At 46.0% G+C, this 21092-nt stretch overlaps 1 protein-coding gene across 13 annotated transcripts in view; it reads right to left on the reverse strand.

Moving 5' to 3' along the window:
• LOC138920481 (proton myo-inositol cotransporter-like) overlaps positions 1-21092 on the reverse strand; it is a 165277-nt gene that overhangs the window by 127207 nt on the left and 16978 nt on the right. For 8 of the 13 annotated variants that reach the window (XR_011431705.1, XR_011431703.1, XR_011431701.1 and 5 more), the window contains exons 3-7: positions 20459-20614; positions 19084-19209; positions 15287-15336; positions 12913-13083; positions 12127-12646 (exon numbers count right to left, since the gene is read on the reverse strand). Coding sequence is in view for 7 of the 13 variants with exons in the window: in XM_070248990.1 (XP_070105091.1) it covers positions 12127-12591 (465 nt within the window). In the remaining 6 variants the exon portion in view is untranslated. The remainder of the gene's footprint in view (positions 1-12126; positions 12647-12912; positions 13084-15286; positions 15337-19083; positions 19210-20458; positions 20615-21092) is intronic. The other 5 variants (XR_011431704.1, XR_011431702.1, XM_070248994.1 and 2 more) reach the window with 1 other exon arrangement.

The raw sequence follows: 21092 nt of genomic DNA on the forward strand, positions 1-21092 counted from the left end.
GGATTATCTCCCATCTCAAGGTTAGCTGTTTACCAATCATAATTCCATGTGCAACCTTAATTCCCCTTTGCCACATAATCTAGCATATTCACAGTTTCCGGGAATGAGGACATGGTTATGGGGGGGCGGAGGCATTATTCTGCCTTCTATAGGTGAGAAAGTAGGTTAGTCAGGCAGCCAGAAGGTAAGAAGTTAATATGCCAACCTGGAAAAGAGACAGGGTGCAGAGGAAAAAGAAATGATAGGTCATTTGAGAGTAAAATGAAAGAATCTCCTGGTCACTCCCAAAGTTCGGGAGCCGCAGCGCAATCCTAAGAAGCAAGTGTACCCCACCGCTCTGTGCGTTTTCAGTACAAAAGAATGACGCATCAGTGGTCCTGAGCTGGGTGAAAGAGTGATGCAGACAGAGGTTCTCCAGAATTCCGGGATCTTTATGCAGTCTGCCCTCACGATGTTTGATATCCATGGTGTGTAATAGTTTCTGTAAATTAAACTTCTTAATCTAACTTTATGATAAGAATCCTCGTCCTGTATATCAGGTACTCCCTGGAGGGCAATATTCCAGAAAACCAGTTACCTGGGGGAATTCACGAAAACGTGCATGGATTAATAACAACTAACAGACGCAGACAAAGCAGATCCCAGCACAGCAGCATCATTCTATCCTTGCAAAAGCACCACGGAATTATTAGAGACTGGTACTCCCGTTTGAGAGATAAGAAAACAAAAGCTCAAAGGCTGAACACTTATCTATGTGCACAAGGCAAGGTAGACACAGAACTCAGACTCAAAGCCTTAATTCTGATTTCAGGTTCAGCTTTTTCTTTCAAAACACAACATGGCTCCAAACAGTCCAACTGCCCTGTGACAGAGGCGCTCAGGCAGTTAGGCTCAAATACTTCCTCAGCTCCAGCGACACCCAACCCTCCAGCCCCCTGCAGAAGGCTCAGCCAGGAGGCACCGGGAAGGGTGCCCCTGTACCTACAGTGAGTGACATATCAAACACAGACTTCAGCGTAATGTTTTGATTGTTAAATGCCAACTACGTAATTTCAATAACACATTTAGAGAAACATAATCCACTCTTAGAGCATAATGGTCTATCGGGAGTAATTGAACTCTTCTAAAACTTCGGCAACATCAGCAACAAAGGCCAGGAACCAAAAGCCACGTTACAGTGAAGACACCTGGCTTGTGCCAGCCTGCTGTGTGACCCTGGGACTCCTGCTCTCCCTTCCAGGTCGCATTCACTTTCTGTGTAACACTGGGATGAGAAAGTCTCGACTTCATGAGGCTGCAGTGAGGAATAAAGGAGGTGATGTCCTGTGCGGTAGGCAGCTTGTGGGAGACTGTTGAGCCCACGTGGTTTGTTTGAGTGGGTTTCTCTTTCTTGTACCCAAAATAGTCTTGCAAAAATAGGACGTGAAAGAGCTGACAACAATTCTTAGCCAGAGTTCCCAAGAAACATGAGTGTCATTTCTTTTCAGAAGCCTGGAGTTTTGCAAGAAAAGTTAGCACACAGCAGGCCCTCCTTCCATTCATTAATTCACCGATTCAGAATTAGTGATTAATAAACTGCCATGACTGAGTGCCTGCTGGGTGCTAAGCACTGTTCTGGGCACCGGCAAGGAACAAGATGGACAAGAGCCCCACTCTCATGTCATCTGCCTTCTGGTGAGGAAGAAGTAAGTAAGTAGCATGATTTTGGAAAGTAGTAAATGGTCTGAAGAAAATAAAACAGCATCACAAGCTCAGACGTGGAAAAGGGTCTTTAAATTAGGTAACTGGGAGAGGTATTTTCCAGGAGCTGAAATTTGAGCCGACACCTGAAGGACAGATAAGGAGCCGAGGGCAGTTTAAGGATCTGGGGCCGAGTATTTCAGGAGAAGGGAACAGTGGGAATGAGCCTGGTCCCAGAATGGAAGCCACTGCCACAGTTTGCTGCTGGGCCGAGACCACCTCAATTAGCCCATCTGGTAGGCAAGCAGTCCATCTGCATGCAGAAAATCACAAGCTCCTAGAAGGGAACGCCAGCAGTGATTATTCACTCCCGTGATGCTGGAAGACACCACCTCCAGTGGGAAAAAGATTTGAAACAAATAAAAGAAAATGCTGCATGTTTGTGGCCAAACACCTGGGTCTGAATCCCAACTCCACATTTCGAGCAAGTTACTTGACCTCTCTGTGCCTCAGCTCCCTCGCCTGTAAAATCACAGCGCCTATCTCGCCAGGTCCTCTGAAGACTGAATGACTCCAATGCTTGGAGCAGAGCCTGGCGCGCGCACAGGAATACAATATGTGTCTATCACCACTGCTGTCACTACCACCGCCACCATTATCCTTTCCCATCCACACCGTCATCTCCCTGTCCCATTGAGAATAACCATCACTTGTCCCTGACTGGACTTTTGCTTTGCAACAACAGGAGTGCGTGTAAATTTACTGATTTACACCAATTCAACTATTAATCCACATCTTGGCACAGTCCTACCACCCCTGAATTTGGGATAGAAAACAATCAGCACCCACCCCACTGCTTATGAATCTAAACAGTAACAGCTGTCTTACCATCTTCTCCGTAATGTGGAAAGGAAGGAAATTTTATACATGAAGTACAACATTTTCACCACGTTCATATAACCGATACTTTCAGACCACTCTCAAACACACCCTCAACTTAGCAGCAAAGAACTCTAATCAAAGGAGGAGGGAGGGGGGAGGGAGAAGGGAAGAGCCAGGGACAAGATGAGAGGGAAGAAGGAGGGAGGGAGGGGGGAGGGAGAAGGGAAGAGCCAGGGACAGGATGAGAGGGAGGGAGGGAGAGAGGGAGGGTGGAGGGAGAAGGGAAGAGCCAGTGACAGGATGAGAGGGAGAGAGGGAGAGAGGGAGGGGTGGAAAAAAAGACATGCTAGCCAAGAGAAAGAGGTCACTTTCCATTTACTCCTCTTTCTTTGATGCCCCTCCATAAAGTACTAAAATTTTGTTCTTACAAGTCCCTTGCAACTTTTGCTAAATATATTTCAAGTTATTCTGTCTGGTTGGCTGGTTCTATAAATAGAATATTTTCTCTCATTATAGTTTCAAAACGGTTTGGGTAGTCATATAGGAAAACTACAGATTTTGCATAGTAATTTCCTCATCAGTGTCCTTAATGAACCCTATTATTGTTTCTAATAGATTCATGGGGGGATTGGTTATCTTAGATTTTCCAAAAGAAATGAAATTACTGGCAAATGGTGATAATTCTACCTCCCCCTTTCTTATTCTTTTTTGTATCTAACTGCATCATCTATTAATTACTGAGCAATGGTAAATAATAGTGATGTTAATGGGCATTCTAGTCTTGCTCTGGATTTAATGGGAATGTTTCTAGTATTACACCATTAAAGATGATGCTGGCTTAGATGAACTCTGTATGACTCCACTCATAGGTGGAAGTTAACACATTGACAAGGAGATCTGATCGGTGGTTACCAGGGAAAAGGGGGGTGGGGGGAGGGCACAAAGGGGGAAGAGGTGTACCCACAACATGACTAACAATAATGTACAAGTGAAATCTCACAAGGTTGTAATCTATCATAACATTAATTAAAAAAAAAAGATGATGCTGTCTTTGGGTAAGATCCCATTTTATTAGGAGGTGTTCTAAAAATTACAAATAGATGCTAATTTAATCACATGCCTTTTAGCATCCATCAAATAAATCACAGAATTTTTCTCATTTACCCGTATTAAGAATAAGTCAAATTATAAGTCAAATTATTAGATTTCCTAAAATTGAACCATCCTTCCATTCCTGGAATAAACCCCACTGTGTCAGGACTTTTATTACTTTGTGAGCTAACCATTCACTTGTCCGTTTCTCCACTCTGCAGTCTCTTTCAGATCACTGGCTATGACTGATTCATGTCTGCCCCAGCACAAAGTTGAAAGTCAATACATGTTTAATGAATAAATAAATGAATGAATAACTAAAATAACAAGTGCATGGAACCTCCCAAAATTAACCCTTTGTCCCTCTTTCTGGGTTAAAATACTCAGAGAGATCATACACCTGTCCCAACTAGATCTTTATAGGTTTAATAAACATGTGGCTAGACTGGTCCCCACTTCTTCTAGCAACAGAACCCTCGAACACCTCATCTTCATGGGGAAACTATTCCCTATGGTCTCAATGGGACTAGCCCTGGTTGCTTACTCCCCCCACCACTCCAGGCCAAAGGGGTGGCTGCGTCAGCCAGGCCCGATCAGGGTACTACACAACGACAGCTTTAGGAATGAGCACATGACCCAACCTGGACCACAGGCATCTCCAGGAATTTCTTGCAGAAGCTCTTAAGAAAAATTTTTTCCAAATCACTTATCTACCCTAAGTTTCATGTAGCCTCATTATTAATTATCTCAGTGATCAGACATCACAAATGTGAACTTACATTTATAAGTAAAGTACTTTGTTCAGTGTGCCCAGACATCTTTATCAGCAAAACTGTACTCATGAAAATATGGGTCTACGCTTCTCCTTTAGAGGCAATCCATCACGGAATCTTCTTGGCCTTCGGGAACTCAGCTTTGCTTGAATGTGTGGTCATTTCATATGGGCCTTTGTGGTGGAGCCATCTGCGGTTTAATGGAGAAGTTATTTCCTTCTCTATGGTTTACTACTGCTTTTGGTTGAGGGTATTTTTACGTGAATAGAGCTAGCTGAAAATTTTCAAGAGACCAAGAAAAGAGACTATAAAATTTAGAAAATTTTATATTTCTGGAATTTTCAATAGCATTTACAATTCAACACAATGCAGAAGAAAACAATACACTAGAGACTTCCATAATGAGGTTTAACAATTCTGTAATTTGGGGGAAAGTATAAACCTCTCAATTTAAAAAATATATATTACTTCCAAAAGAATTAAATAAACATATAATGTTTGTATCGGGTTGCTGCTTACCATCTTGCCTAAAATGTAGTGAGATAACCTATCTGAGAATGAGGCAAGGTAGAGACAAACCCGGCAAAGAATGGAAAGAGACAGAGACCTTGTCAAATCATTCAAGCCCCTGGATTCAGCTTTTCCTGAAGCCACTTACCCCACAGACTTCCTAATTACATAAGCCAATAAAGCATCTTTTTTCGTTTATAATAATTTAAGCTCAATTTCTATCATTTACAACCAAAAAAGTATTGCCTAATTGATGTGTTGCTTTGTTTCCCTGTAAATATGCTTTACACATTCTTAAATAAAGATTGAAAAAAAAAAAAAGTAAAGGCAGGCAACCCTAACTAGTGAGTGTTAAGAAAAAAAAAATCAACCGCTTGCTTTTAATTAATGGCAAGATGGGCTGAAAAGCTCCCTTAGTGAATTATAACTTCAGACTGAAATTCCCAAAACAGTTGCAGAGGAGCTTGTCAAGCCGCAGAAACCAATGGAGTCAAGAGATGACTTGAAAGATCGGTGGTTCAATCAGTTTCAGAAATAGCATCCATTATGCAAACCCAAAACCTTTAAAACTTTCTAACGCACAACCCTGGCAATCTCTCATTCACCTAAAGTCTCAAGGCCCCTCTCCTGACTCAATTTAAAACTAAAAATGCCTGGTATGATTTACAAAAGTTAAAATAATTAAATCATGTTCTGATGGCCAGAGAACTGCAGGGAAAGTGGCCAAATCGCAACGTAGGGAGTTTGGCGGGGTCTTCTCGAACAGTCCTGCCTTCTCCAGTGCCTTCAGCTCTGCAGAAAAATGGAAGGCAAAGCATGCCCTCGGCATTCTAAATGCCTCAGTCCCTCTCCAGGGCAAGCGGCGTCCATTCCTACTGTGGGCTCAAGAAAACGTGAGCAGGAAAGCCCCGAGAGCCTGCCCCCTTCCATACCCCGTCCCCTTACTGGAGAAGGCTGGCGGCAGGTACCCCAGGAAATCAGACTCTTCTCCTCCTTCTTCAGCTCATGTCACAGTAGACCAAATTCTGGAATCGGTTTGGATTATTCTCTGGAGAGCTACTTAAGAGCCGCTTCAGGGTTTGAAATCCCTCATTCAGACATAATCTTGAAATGAAAGACGATTTGCTAATGAAAAATGCATTACAGCTTTCTCTGTAGGGCCTTCCATACTGATAGGCAGGATAAAAGGAAGGAATTGAAGGAAAATGAAGGAGAAAAGCAAAGGAAAAGGAAAATTAGGAGAGACAGAGAGGAGAGAAGGAGAAGAAGAAATTTATCATGTCACACACTCTGCGTGGGGGCACTTTATAAGGGCCACTTCATTTCACCCTCACATAATCACTTGCAAGTAAGTAACATTGAGCCCATTCTGCAGACAAAAAAATGGAGGCTTGCTGATAGTAAGTAACTTGTCTAAGGTCACGCAAGGAGGATGCAGTGGATTCTGACTCAGAGATACAAAAACAGGCTCCAAATAATGTTGCTCCTACAGTGCTCTCGTGCTTCCTCTGAAGGGTCTAACACAGACGTCTGCTCCAGAACCAAAGCATTTTAGTGGGCGAATGGGCCCTACGGAGACAATATAACCTCATCAGAAAAGAAACAGGGATTTTAAAAAAAAAGAAAAAAAGAAAAGAAAAGAAAAGGAGAGAAAGAAACAATTTAACATAAGTAACCCGACGCCCCACAGAACTAGGATGGGGCAAGGCAAAGCCAGAACCCAATTTTTCTAACTCTCAGGTCTCACTCAATCCACCTGACCAGAACCTATTATATAAGTATAGTTTATCAATATGGATCAAATAGGGGACTGCCTCATTAATGAGTGAAAAGCTGAAAATTTTCTCAACTTCTGGAAAATGTTCATTGGGAACAAATGGGAAATTTTGGGGGGAATTGTCTTTTTCTGCCTCGATGTTCCTCTTTCTACCCAGCTCCTTTTGCTGTTGTTGCAATGTATCTGGGAGGTATTTGCCCCACGCTCTTGCAAAATCTGCAAAGGAGGAAAACTCTAACCTAAAATAGCACACAGAAGCCACAATTCTGACAACCACAAAGGGTACGGGTGTGCCAGTTACTTTCCAAAATGAGTTTAAGCCAGAGCCACAGACTGGTAGCCGGCTGGCTGTACCCAGCCCACAGGTGGGTTTTGTTTGTCCGCAGTGCTGGCCCACACTGCGCTCGGAAGAAATTTCCATCTGTTGCCAACATTAAACACCAGATAATTTCACATCAAAAACTGGATTTCCAGTTTCTCTTACCAAGTGGAAGATCTGATAACCCTGATGCCACATTTGCACGTGGAAAAGAGTAGCTGCCCCTTTAGACAGAGCATGTGAGTCCCACTTTCTCCCCACCTGGTCTGTTTCACTCATTTATACAATCGCTGTGGGCCCAGAAGGCATGTGAGTTGGTGACCCTTGGTTTAAGAGGTTAAGCAGACGTAGACTGCAAAGCCAATCATTATTAGACTTTTCCTAAAAACACCCCCAATAACAGACTCTTCTCTCAGTATTAAGACAGCTGTGACAGAAGGTAAGGCATATGAGACCAAAAGGATTTGAGAAATGGAAAAACCCAGTAGTTGAGTCCATTTGGATTTTTGGTCTAGGATACTCTTTGCTTAGAAAATACACTCACTTTTATTATTTCATTTATTCCTCTCAACAATCCTGCAAGGAAGGAATTATTCTCAGATAAACAAACTGAAAACGAGTGATGTTAAATCAGTTATCCAACCAAGATCATCTAACTAGTAAGTTGCAAAACCCAATTTTGTCCAGCTACAAACACCTTGCTTTTGAAGTAATGAAAGAACACTCTGTAAGGCCATAAGGCCTGTTTCCACCTCAGGGCCTTTGTACCTGCTGTTCCCTCTACTGGAAACCTCTCCACCTAGATCTCCATATGGAAGGATCTTACTCTTTCACTTCATTTACATCCCCTCCCCAGAGAGGTTTCCCCTAACCATTTGACTTAAAATAATATCTGTGCATGCACACACACACACACCCCAATTACTCTCTAGACTCCTGCTTCTCAAAGTGAGGTTCAGGGATCAGCAGCATCAGCACCAACTGGGAAGTTAGAAATGCAGAGTCTGAGGCCCCTCCCCAGACCTGCTGAATCAGAATCTGCATGTTAACAACACCCCAAGTGATCCATGTGCATTTCAAGTTTAAAAAGCACTGCTCTACAGGAGCCCTGCCCAGTGGAAATGCAATGGGAGTCACAAATGTCATTTTAAGTTTTCTACAGAAACATTAAAAAGGTTAAAAGAAAGACTCGTTTGTTTGCTGTCTCCCCTACCGCCCTACTAAAAGATGCCATTTCCACAAGAACAGGTCCTCCCTCTGTCTTGTTCTCCACTTTATCCCCAGTACCTAAAACAGTACTGGGCACATGGTAAACGTTATTAAGTGTTTGTTGAATGAAAGAAGGAAAAGACATTCTAGTACTTTCTGTGCGGCAGCGTGGTACAGGGAAAGAAACCAGCACTCTGAAATTGGACAGATGTGGTCAACTCAACCACTGACCAGCTGAGCAACCTTCAGCAAGTGGTTCACCCTCCGGGAGCCACCTGGAGTGTAAACCAGAAATGTTGCTATTTAAGTCACAGCCTCATCATGACACCCCGATGTGATAACATGTCTGTGAAGCACCAACCACCACAATCACAGGCATTCAATCAATGCCAGCGCCTTTCCATTGTCCTCTTTCATTCTCTCCAAATACCACATGCGAATAACGCTGCTGACCACTTTCCTCTGTGTGGCATGAGCATGACTGAAGCTGTTTTCCTGAGTTATTTTCCCCCAGCCAATGGGACCTGTGTAATAACTGCTACCACTGCGGACAACTGGAAACCGTGGAGGGTCACTTCTCATAACCCTGGAGCTGAGTGGTTCCCAAAGCAAAGTGGTCACGGTTACTGCTCAGTCTGTAAACCACGAGGGAGCCCACAGCTCAAGTCGTCTCTGTCACTTTGATGAGTTCTGCTGTGGTAGCCAGTTGGCCTGCCACAAGGTCCCATCCCTTAGAAGAGTTCAAGGTCTCTGCCCAGCCAGAGTGTATCGCCTCATACTGAAAGGTATGTTCTGGCTTTACCCTTTTATTTGGGGGGTGAACAGACGAAGGAGTGGAGGGTTTAATCTACTCCCAATTATTAGTCACTGGCCTCTGTCCATCCACCAAGTGAGGCTTGCTTCTCCATAGCTTTAACACACACATCCTAATCCATCAGTCTATCCTGCTCTGAAAATCCAATGCACATGTTCTCATCTCAGATGTGTCTTTGACTCACGTTAGATCAATAGCACAGGAGAAAGCAAAACCCAGATTCAGATACAGCCTGAGGGACACCAGAAATAAAACTGCTAGGGCTGCCTAGTTGGATATGAGGAAACCCCAAGCCAGCTGTGCCAAGAGCAGCCCCAATTTCTTCTCGCTCTCCCTCTTGCTGAAAACACAGCCAGAACAGAAACACTAGCAGAATTAGTAGGCTATTGGGAAACACGCTGAAAAGAAAAACAAAAACAAAATAAATATATGGGGGGAAATCAAAGCCTTTAATTAACCTGTGGACCTCTAACCAGTTAAACAGTAGAGTAAGATTTCAGGCAGAATATGCGGTATAACCATTTAAGTAGAGATGCCACCACTGAAAAGATGCAGTTGCACCAGGGAACCAAGAGGAAGGGTTTCTGTTACTGGTTTGAATCAATACCACTGTTTCCTTTTCTACAATAGAGTGAGGCTGTCATCCCCTCTTCCTACATGGGAGAGAGAGGAGCCTGAAGAGGTGCAGCAAGTAAAAATCCCACAAATGTCCTCAAAGCAATGCTGTCCCTCATAAGGCTGGAGAGCCATCCAAGGTCAGTGCCAGCCCACTCGGCTCCTGCAGGTCCAAGGGGTTTCTGGGAGTCTTCTCAACAGCCAGGTTTGGGTGGCTAATGATTCCCTCTATGTTAGACAGATTCTCCTCCCGCACTTCCAATCGGCACCACTGAACATAAGGGTCTCCCACAGGCAAGTCACTGGGGGAGCAGATCGAGGACACAGAGACACCGCATGGTCCTCTCAAGTGAGGATCAAAAGGATCCAGTTCTGTCCACACCTCTCCAGTGGAACAGTTCTACAGGTGGCTACCAAATACTGACACCCAATACCACAAGGCCCAAAAACCACAAGTCATGGCTGAGAGTACCACAGAGCTGGAATGACATCTTGAGTAGCCACGTCATGACAGCGAGGCCGGTTCATACCTTCCTTTCCCAGCCGCAGTGTAAAACAACATGAGAAAATCTGCCATCTTCTGTCCTTTCATTCAGAATATTCTCCAGACCCTACGATGGGACCTCCTGACACGCACTCCACCACGCACACGACATCAACGTTATTTTAAGTCACCTGAATAAAACACCCCATCTCTATTTGCAGCTGCCACAAAGCAACACAACACATGTTGGAAAGGTCTGATCTTCAGGCCTTCCTCTCCCCCAAAGGGCGTCTGACACTTCTCACAAGATACACAGCTTTAAAATTAGAGCTGGAAAAGACCACAGTGACCCTCATAGGGCTGAAGCTACCCCACAGCAGAAATCAGAACATTCCTACAACCAACAATTAAACAACCGAAACCTTCCCAAACATCTCCTTCCTTCTCTGGTTGGCTGTCGTTGCATTAATCATCCTGACACCTTTTTAATTATAATCGCAAACTCCAAGCCATGACTTGCAATGTTATAAATACTGATTTTCCAGTTCAAGCAGGCATTGACTGGTTTCTGTTTTGACAGGAAGCGGCTGTTTGAAGCCTCCTAAAATGTTGCAATTAGTTCTCTCCGTTGAAACAGACAAGACATTAACAGACACATTTGCTGCTTCCATTTAACCTGCTGGAATGTTTATGCCTAAGGGTACTTTTCTCAAGCTTTGAAAGCATAAGGGGTATTTCCTAAAGCAGAAGAAATCAATCAATACATATTATATATTCATATATAATAGATATTATATAATACATACCTATAATAATATATATTATTATATAATACACATTTACTATATGTTTCTGAAGTTAGGTTATTTCTAAAACTTTCACAGGCTGTAATTTAAACTTAGAAAACACATCTCTTCAACAGCAAGGCAACTTGTCAGGAAACAATCCTTATTTTACCTATTGGCCTTGTGAAGATGATAATACCACTTTAGCTGACAAAGCCTGTGTTTGTCTGACAATTCCAATTAATTACTGAGACGCAACAGAGATGGGACCAGCCATCCAGATGTTTTTCAGAAAGAGATAAAAAGGGGGGGGGGAGCAAAGGAGGTTTGCCTTTTGGGCATCTGCTCCAGTGTTTTTTAAGTGTTATGGCGGACAAGAAAGCCGGATTACTAATTTATTTTACCTGCACTTAACTTTCTACTCTCCTCTCCTTTCCCTCACTGCTGGGAGACGGTGGAAGAGAAGAGAGATGAATACCTCACAAGACAGAAGCTCTAATCTGTTGCCAAGGAGGCACCCGTTAGAAAGGGCAGGGGTGCAGGATGTAAAAACTCTTAGGGCACCGACTGTCGTGCAGACCTTGATGCTCCTGATGCCAAAGCAACCCAGGGTTGCTGGAGAGGGGGAACATCCTCAGTCTTTTCTAGCAAGCCAAAACTCGCCAGCATCATCTTTTTAACTGTTCCCTGTTCATTTTGCTCTAAGCTGAAAATAGTAAAGTCGGATTCCAGACACGCAAATACGTTTGAGGGCGATTTTGAGAGATTCCAGGAGATCTCAAAGCCCTTCAGTCAATGTCGCTATCCTGCTTCATGCCTTAGCGTCCCCAACGCAGCAGCGCTGAGCCCCACAAGAGACTGGCCTGGGAAACACCCCGCGGGCACCTGGGCTGGGGATTTCCAGGGGTGGAGCTAGGCAGCTTCAGAATGCACCTCCCTGGGTGAAGAGCCTGAGGCAGGCAGGGCAGTGTGACACCAGCTGCCCTAGCCCTGAAATATAGTGATCCCTGGCCAGCCTCCAGCCCTCTCCGCGCTCCCCCGAGCAGCCCCGCCAGGGTCCGCAGAGCCCTCATGGGGCGAAGGGCTCTCGGGGAGGTGCCTGGATGTCGAAGGGCGTGGGAAGCCGCAGCTTTCCCTCTGGGTCTTCCCCACCCATCTATCGCCTGCGCCGAGCCCAGGGTCCTACCTGTACCACTCCAGCCCCTTTTCGTAGTTCCTGTCGAAGAAGCGTGGCTCTACGCCCACGGCCCGCATGCCCGGGTGGACTCCGATCGCCTCCAGCAGCTCGCGGGTGCCTCCTTTCTTGACCCCGATGATGAGCGCCTGTGGCAGCTTCTTCTCCCCATAGTTGGGGGTGCTGAGGGCGCCGCCCCTCTCGCTGCTCCCATTGACCGCTCTCCGGCCTGCGAGCTCCTCGTGGGTGGTGCTGGACTCCTGCGCTTCCCTCTCCAGCAGCGCGCTCTGCGCCCTGATCATCTTGCCAGGGGCCACAGGGGTCGGAGCCAGGTGTCCCGAGCACCCCCGCTGCCGCTCGCCAGACCCCAGCCGTCGGCCCGGGGGCAGGGGGCTGCTTGGAGGGCTCCGGGGGCTCCCCGCGGCTCGCGTTGTCCGGCGGCAGCGCGGACGGCTGCGAGGGGGTGCCGAGGCGCATGGGGGGCGGCAGTAGACAGGGTGGCGGCGGGCTCGGCGAGAGGTGGAGGCGGAGGCTGAGGAGGTGGGGGCCATGGGGTCAGCGCGGCTCCGGGCTCGCTGCGGCAGCGGCGGCGGCAGCCCCCGGCGCTGCCGGGACATGGTTTCAGCAGCCGCCAGCGCCCCTGCCCGCCGCCCGCCCCCCCAGCCGCCCAGACTGCATGAAGCGACGCCACTGCACCCCCGGCCCTGGCCGCTGTCGCGCTGCGCCGGGGAAGAGCCCGGCTGCATGATCCCCCTCCCCACTCTTCCCGCGGAGTCCGGGTGGCCCCCCACCACCCACCTCAGCCTCCGGCAAGGGGACCAAGGGAGGCGCGCGGACCCGCCGGCTGCACCTGCTCCGTCTGCAGCGCCCACGCTTCCCCCGGCTCTGACGCGGCTCCTGCTTCAGTCTCTGCCGCCGCCGCCGCCGCGCCCTGTCGCAGCCCTGAGTTCCTTCCCCGCTGCTAACTTTCTGCGGGGAGAGAGAGGCGCGGAGGGGAGGCGGAGGGGCCCGGGCGCGCGGTCCGTGCCGCTGAGGGAAGGGGGAACTCGCGCGCGCCTGCAGAGGGGGACGCGGAACAGAGGCGGGCGCTAGGCCTGGGGCACCCGGCAAAGCGGAGATCGTGCCCCCTCCCCCACCCCCGCACCACATTCATGCTGGAGAGGTTCCCGTCCCCGGGAGCCTGGGACGCCAGTTTCTCCTTCCCTCTCCTGATACTTTCAGAGACTTAGAGCCCGACGCCTGCCGCCAGTGCCGCCCAACAGGTGGCTGGGGGCCACAAGTTGGTGAGCTCTCGCTTCCCCTTTTCTCATGGGACTCCAGGCAAACTCGGTCCATCCGTGACCCGCCCTTCTCCCTCCCTGGACATCCTCCTGCCTTTGACCCAGGAGGAATTTCTTGTCTGTACCAGGTTTCCCATCCCAGCTTACATCTTTCCAGCCTCCCCATCTTAGCTTGAAGCTCCTGATTGGTGGAGCTTCGACACAAACCCCCAAATTTCCTTGCCCTAGAGCTTTTGCCTCTGTCCCGCCACCGGTTGACTGTGCTTTCTGCTCCAAGAGGAGAGGCTGTCTCCTCCTGGACACCCTGAACCACAGATGCACATGCGCCCCTTGGGGGCCATTGCCGCTAAAGGAGTTCAGATTTCCCTGGACCAAAATAGACTGAGACTATCATCGCTCTGAACACCTTATAAGCAGAGAGAAGCTGCGTTGCTGTGTCTGTGCATCGCTTCATTGAATTAAAAAGTATCTTCTTTGCAGAGAGATTTCCGTCCCTCACCTCCCTCTCCTGGGGGGAATGGTAAACATCAGAAGGCTTTGGAACATTCAAAACTAGACTTTGCTTCCTGTTTCCTTTTGCTCAGGGAGGTGGAGGAAACGCGAGGCTGGAATGGCAGGAAAAGGCAGAGCGGTCAACTGAGGCACTCCAGAGGACTCTGCTTCCTGGAGGCAGGGGCTGGCCCTGCAGGCACCTGGCGCCAGTCTTTCCCAGAGGCTGGCTCCAGTGAGTCCTGTTTACCCTGCTAGCCACAGCTGGGTGCCTGGAGGGTCTGCTTTCACCTACAGGGCTGATGTGCTTGGCATCTCCGGTTTTGTTTGATGACATAACAGGAACAATGGTTGAAAGAAAATGTATATAATGTCTAAATATTAACTAGATACCTAGTGGCAAAGAGAGAAAAAAATGTTGCTCCAATAACATGAACACAGACTTTTCCCTGAGTGAACAGAAGCTCACGGCTGCTCTCAGCTGGACGTGAGCTTCCTTCACTGCAGCTTCAGCTCAGATAAAGATTATTCCTTTAGAATATATTTTTTATGGTACACCGGAGACCTCTGAAATGCAGAGTCTGGTGTCCTGTAAATCATTTCGTGGAACTAGGGATGCTTTTTCAAACTCCACGCGACTGCACTCCTGTAATGTTTATGGGAAGGGGCCAACTGGAGCTGGGAGCAGCATAGCTTGCCCATCCCTCCTTCGGCTCCAAGCCCAGCTCTGGGTGGTCGCCCAGGAGGGCCCGGTTGCAGCAAATATTGTCACTGCCGTGGTCCATCTCCCTTTCAAAGCTCAGGCGCCAGGATGCCCAGCACGTGGTCCAGGGGCCTCCCTACAGTCCCTGCCTGGCTCCCAGACTCCTCTGTGCCCGCTCTCGGCAATCCAAATGAACCTGCTCTGTAGCTAGTTTTACTAAAGATGTGCTTTCAAATTTGGAAAGGTTTTGATAAAGTGGTACTAACATTTAACCTAGAGGTGGCAAACTGGTAACAAATTAAGAGCTGAACGTGGCCAGCGCAGCGATATTAAGAAGTTTAAACCGGTTGCCATGTTGTAAAATTGAGGACTTTCCAAAAAAATTTGGCTATGAGTTTTCTGCTGAAATACTGGATCTCAGCGAGAACCGAGAGGCCCCCCTGACATGGAGCATGTGCCCTGTTCTTCATGGTGCCCCCCCCCCAGAGTGCCCTCATACATTTCTGTTACTTGCCTGGATGCTGCTAATGAGGACACTTCCCAGTGTCCCTTCTCCCTCTTGTCCACAGATAGTCCTACTTAAATAAGAGACTCTTGAAAGAACGGAACCCCATTGGTGAAATGTTAGGCCCCACAACTGATGGGGAAGAGATGATTTTGGGGGAGAGGAGCTTTGTAGATTTCTCACTTGGGCACTTACCTGTTTTGTTCTCCATCCAGGTTTTTTCTGGGAGCAAGTTCTTGAGAAACCTATAATGAAAAGTAGGAGCTATCTACATAGGGAGAACTCAGACTTCGTTCAGCAATTCCCTGGGGGTCTGGAGACTGGATAGAATACTTTTTTCTTTTTCCATTGCCAACACCCATGCCCATTCAGGCCTATGTGAGTTTTTATAATGCTCCTCCAACTGGTCTCCAGGCCTCCAGCGTGCCTCATTTCTCTTCATCGTAGAGGACAATAGCAGATCAATGTTTCTGAGGCATGGCTCCACCAGTGCCCTCTCTGATGCAGAAACCTTCCTCTCACTGCCTACCTGATAGACTCCAACTCTCTGCCTTAGCACTCAAGGGCCCCTCCGCCTTGCATGTATCCCACAGTCCTGCCAAACCGAACAGTACCCACTACCCAAAAACACACATTGCATTCTTCTCTTTCACCTCTGCCTGATCATATGATGGAGTTGAAACAAAGCCATCATTTGTTAGTTAAGTGACTTTCAGACAGGTCTTTTCACCTCTCTGACCCTCAGTTTCTGCATACGTAAGTGATGAATAGTAAGACTCACCTCATATTGTTTTTATAAAGAATTAAATTGACTTAGCGTATGCAAAAACACCTGGCTCCCTGCCTGACATGCTGCAGCCACCAATAATTATTCGGACCTAAATATTGGCTCATGACATGCCCTGCTTCTTTTCCTATTAAAACCTTATCCTTGAAAAATAGGCATGTACCCTTTCTTCAAAACCAGCCCAAGGTGTAAACTGAAGTTCACTTTCCTAAGCCGCTCAGTGACATTTATAATGTCAAGTCTAATGCCTTAGATCTTTTTTTTTATAAGCAAAGGAAGCTAACTCTGCCTAAATTCAGTTTTCTTATTAAAGAAATTGACTAGAAGGATTTATGGTAACTCACATAACTGAAGGGAATTTTTGAGAAATCAACAAACAAAAAGCAAAAATAAGCTTTGGAAGTCACAATACAGCATAGTGTATAGTTATTATTACTGCCGTTCACCAGATATTGTCGGCTCTTCTCTGGCACACAGAAGGGATGTATCTTCTTGGCCCCTTAAAGTCAGATCTGACTCTGTGACCCTTTGGCGAATGAAACTTGAGCAAAAGTGAGGTTGTCTCTTCCAGACAGAACCTTTCGCAAACAGTGGGAGTGTGTTTTTCCTGCCTGGCAGTTGTGCAAGAAGTTGGATCGAGCCTCTTTTAGCTGCCATCTACTCAATCCTCCAGACTGAGGAACAATAATACAGAGCCAGCCCCTGATGACATGGAGCATGTTCGAGAAATAAACCTTGGTTATTTTTAGCTGAGACTTGGGAGTTTGTTGTGAATACAGCACAACATGGACTATCTGACTGATGAAAACATACATATTATCAATTTCCTCTGCTGTTGACCTAAATGACTTCAGTGAGCCAATATTAGAATTCCTTTTCACAAAGGTGGATAAGTGACAGAACAGAAGTCTACACTGTCCCAGTAGTGTAGACAGATACCATATCTTATATATAGCAAAGATATTTCCTCATTTTGTCCTTTACCTGTCAATAAAAAAGTATATCTATAGAAATCTGGAGGTAAAGCTCCAGACAAAACCAACATGGTGACAATGAGGAACATTACATACTTGTAAAAGGAGCAACGGATGAGAAAATAATAATAATGGGTGGGAACTTACAGAACCTTGCATTGAAAGGGATCTCATATGGAACTTAGGGAATATTATAGCTGAAAGCACTACATGACAAAATCTGGTGGATGGAATTAAACAATACTTAGAAGAAAGATATCTTCAATATAATTATCTAAAAAGAAAAATTAGAAACCAATAAGCTAGTTGTTCAAGAGCTAGACAAAGAGCAAGACAGTAAAGTGAGGAAGAAAGGAAATGATAAAGAGAAATGCCAAACCTTTGTTTCTATTTATTTGCTCTTTATTTATTGCTATGGACTGAATTCTCTCTCCCCACCATTCATATATGGAAGCCCTGACCCCCCTTGTGACCATGTCCAGACACAAGGTCTTTAAGAAGTAATTATGGTGAAAATGAAGTCATAATGGTGGAACCTAAATCAGATAGGACTGTGGCCTCATCAGAAGTGGAAGAGATCTCTCTTTCTGTTTCTTCACACGCATACACACACCCCACCATCTGAGGACTCAGTGAGAAGGGGACCTTATGCAAGCTGAGGAGAGAGCCCTCGCCAGAACCTGACCATGCTGGCATCCTGAGCTCAGGCTTCCAGCCCCCAGAATGGTGAGAAAATAAATTTCTGTTGTTTAAGTCACCCACGCTATGGCATTTTGTTATGGGAACCCAAGCTAAGACGCTTATCTTTCACAGTTTGTTCCTAGGTTCTGGTACCAATTTCAATGTGTGTGGGGTTGGGGGTCGGGGGAGTCCCCCACACCAACAAGCAACTCTTGGGACACCAGCTGGGTGTCCTACAATTCAACTCGATTCTGACACTATGTACCCAGAGACAGCATCACACCTCACAGGTTAAGGGTTCAGTCCCACAAGACTGCCCCCACTGCAGGTGCCAACAGCAAGTCTAGGCTGTCGCCTATGCTTCTGAGCAACTGGCTGTCAGTAGGAGGTTCCCAAGACTCTCTACTCCGGTTCGACTAATTTGCTAGGGCAGCTCACAGAACTCAGAGAAACCTCTTACTTACTAGATTACCTGTTTATTAGAAAAGGATATGACTCGGGAATAGCTCGATTGAACACACGCATAGGGCAAGACATGGGGAAAGGGCACTGAGCTTCCACATCCTCTCCAGGTAACCACTCTCCCAGAACCTGCACATGGTCACCAACCTGGATGCTCTTGGAAATCTGTCCTTTTGGGTTTTTATGCATAAGCCGTTTATTTATTCTCTTACCCTCAGCTGCTGTTTTTCCTTCCCCATTTATAGCCCAAAGCCAATCAAAGAAGGACATGTGCAGTGTGATGCTGTTCCTGTACATTTTTTAAGTGCATAACAATGTAAGAATTTGTTAACGGAGACATACACATGTATGTCTTGACTATGCATAAAAATGTAATCTTTTGCTAATGGAGCCATGCACATGGATATTCTTGGAATCATAAAGAATGTAATTAATTTTAGGATATTGATACCTATGATGAGGGAGGGAGGAGAACGGGATGGAAATGTGAATTTTAGGTGTGACGGCAACATTTTGCTTCTTAAAAACAGAGATATCGTTGTGGGCTGAATCATGTCCCTGAAAATTCATATGTTGAAGTCCTAACTCCAGGACCTCAAAAGAGGGCTGTATTTGGAGAGAGGGCCTCTAAAGAGGTAATTAAGGTAAAGTGAGGTCACATGGGTAGGCTCCAATCCAATGTGACTGATAGTCACGTAAGAAGAGAAGATTACAACTCAGACATACACAGAGGGAAGACCGTGTGAGGACACAGGGAGAAGCGGCCCGGGAGAGAGGCCTCAGAAGAGACTAAACCGGCCAACGCCTTGATCTTGAACTTCGGCCTCCAGAACCGTGAGAAAATAAATTTCTATTGTTTAAGCCACCCTACGTGTGGTATTTTGTCATGGCAGCCCCAGCAAATGAATGCAACATCGGAAGCAAATAGGGCAGAATTTAACGTCTGTTCTTTCTGGGTATTGGGGCCGGAGATAGAGGTCATACTATGTACTCTTCTGCATATTTGAAATATTTCCATAATAGTTAAGAAAATAACAAGCATATCCCGAAAAAGAATAACCAGAGAGTAGAAATTTATGTGTGATTACCTTACAGGCCAAGGTGGGTTTCGTGTTGGGCAGGTGGTTCTCTTCCACAGGGTGTGTCAGTCACCCATGAATTCCCGTCTCTTGGCTCCACCATTCCTGATGCCTGTATCATTGTCTGCAACCAATCTGCACAAGGGGAAAGAAGGAACACGGAGAAGACACACCTGCTTTCAAAAGTTCCAACCTGGAAATGGCACACACCACTTCCACTCCCATTGCATTGGCTGAAACATAGTCACACGCCACACCTCACTGCAAGTTGCTGGGTGACTGCCTTCCTGGGCACCCAGGACAAGGATGTGGACAAACAGCCAGTAGTCCCACCCACAATGTCATCAGGTTGACCCTGGTCTTCATGCTGCTGCTCAGTCTACAGCGTGTCTGCCAGGCCTATGGTTAGGGTTTAGATATTTTACAAAGGCGCGGGGTTGGGGGTCATGGTTTGGGACTTCAAAGAGGAGGAAGCCAATTCACAAGGAGACAGAAAGCCAAATGTTTGCTGGGCCATCTCTAAACAAATGAGAGAGAACTTGTGTAAAATGGGCCCAGCTAGGTACCTTCTTCTCTACCACATCTAGAGTTCCCTACGTTGACAGCTCCTTCCTGGAACAGGCCTTCTGTCTTAAATTCTTTTAGGCAGTTAGGGGCGAGGCCAAAGTTTCTTTTAAATATAAATTTTATGTGTATATATGTAATTTGTAGAACTAAATAAATGAATTTAAATATAGATACAATGGATTATATATTCTATTATATATCAATATTAATATATATTTTATATATATATATATAATCTTCTTGGTTCTCCAGAGAACCCTGAGGAATACAGGAGGAGTTAATATTCTTTTATCGATGGCATTTACATTTAATCATTTGAAATTCTTAGTTATGACATTGTTATGGCTTGCAAGGAAGTGTCCTTTTCAGTGTTTCATTTAGAGGCCTCAAGATACCAATTTTAAAAAGTTTCCCATTTTATTTGTTTGGTTTGATAGGCTTTTTCCAATTGAGTGCACAGATAAACCAATTTAGGAATTTCAAAGGAGCCCCATTTAGGCCAGTGAAGCCTTAAATCACCCTGAGTAATCTGAGCCCAGTGGGACAAAAATCTACATGTAGAAGGTCTGTATTCTTTAAAGACAAAACCAGCAGGAGTCCCAGAGTGGGGCTGTTCTTTGGTGGTCCTCTTAGAAAATGGATTTCTCATTTGTATGAACTTACCAAAGGATCAAAGGCCCAAAAAAGGAGTGAAAGAAACAGAAGTTTCTAACAAAGCTGACAACGGAAGGATGGCCAGAACCAGTATCAAAGGACGCCTACATAAAGAGTCTGGACCTCTACCAAAAATGGGAGGTCCAGGCCCAGGAGGACTTACCACCAGGAACCAGAGCCACCAGGAGGAGACGACAGAGCACAAAAGATTCTTTGCAGGCACCTTGCTTGTGTCTGTGAAGTGGCACCAGAATTGAAGGTCAGTAGCTAGGGATCCCGCTTCTGTCACCATGTAAAGTCAGCAAATAAGAGGCATAAACTGCAAAAGAACCAAAAAGTTTATTTGGGGTCTCAAGAATTGCAATTCAGGAGATGTAGATTTGAGTAGAAGCTCAAATGTGCTCCTAGGAAGACAAAGGAGGCAGGGGTAGATAAAAGGAAAGGACACAGGCTTACAAAGGTCCACAGTGAACAGTTAATGACTGGTTCTGGCATGGGGTGAGCTGACTTGCCAGAACATAGTTGGTCCTAGGCAGACTGTCCCTTCTTGGAATGAGGAAACACTTCAAGATGTGACCTCTGCTGTCAGGTAAAGCTCAAAAGTTCAGTTAACATCTGGTGGTGGATGTGGTGTACAAGCATAAGCCCCACTTCCTTAATGGCCTCCCAGCTCCATTTTAGAAGCCTTGAAAATGGTACTCCGTTTTGTCATTGTCATCCACCACAGTCACACACCATGTAACAATATTAACGATGTTTCGGTCACTAATGGACCACATATATGACAGTGGTCCCAT

The sequence above is a fragment of the Equus caballus genome, chromosome 23 (assembly GCF_041296265.1).
Source record: "Equus caballus isolate H_3958 breed thoroughbred chromosome 23, TB-T2T, whole genome shotgun sequence".
Classification (NCBI taxonomy): Eukaryota; Metazoa; Chordata; class Mammalia; order Perissodactyla; family Equidae; genus Equus; species Equus caballus.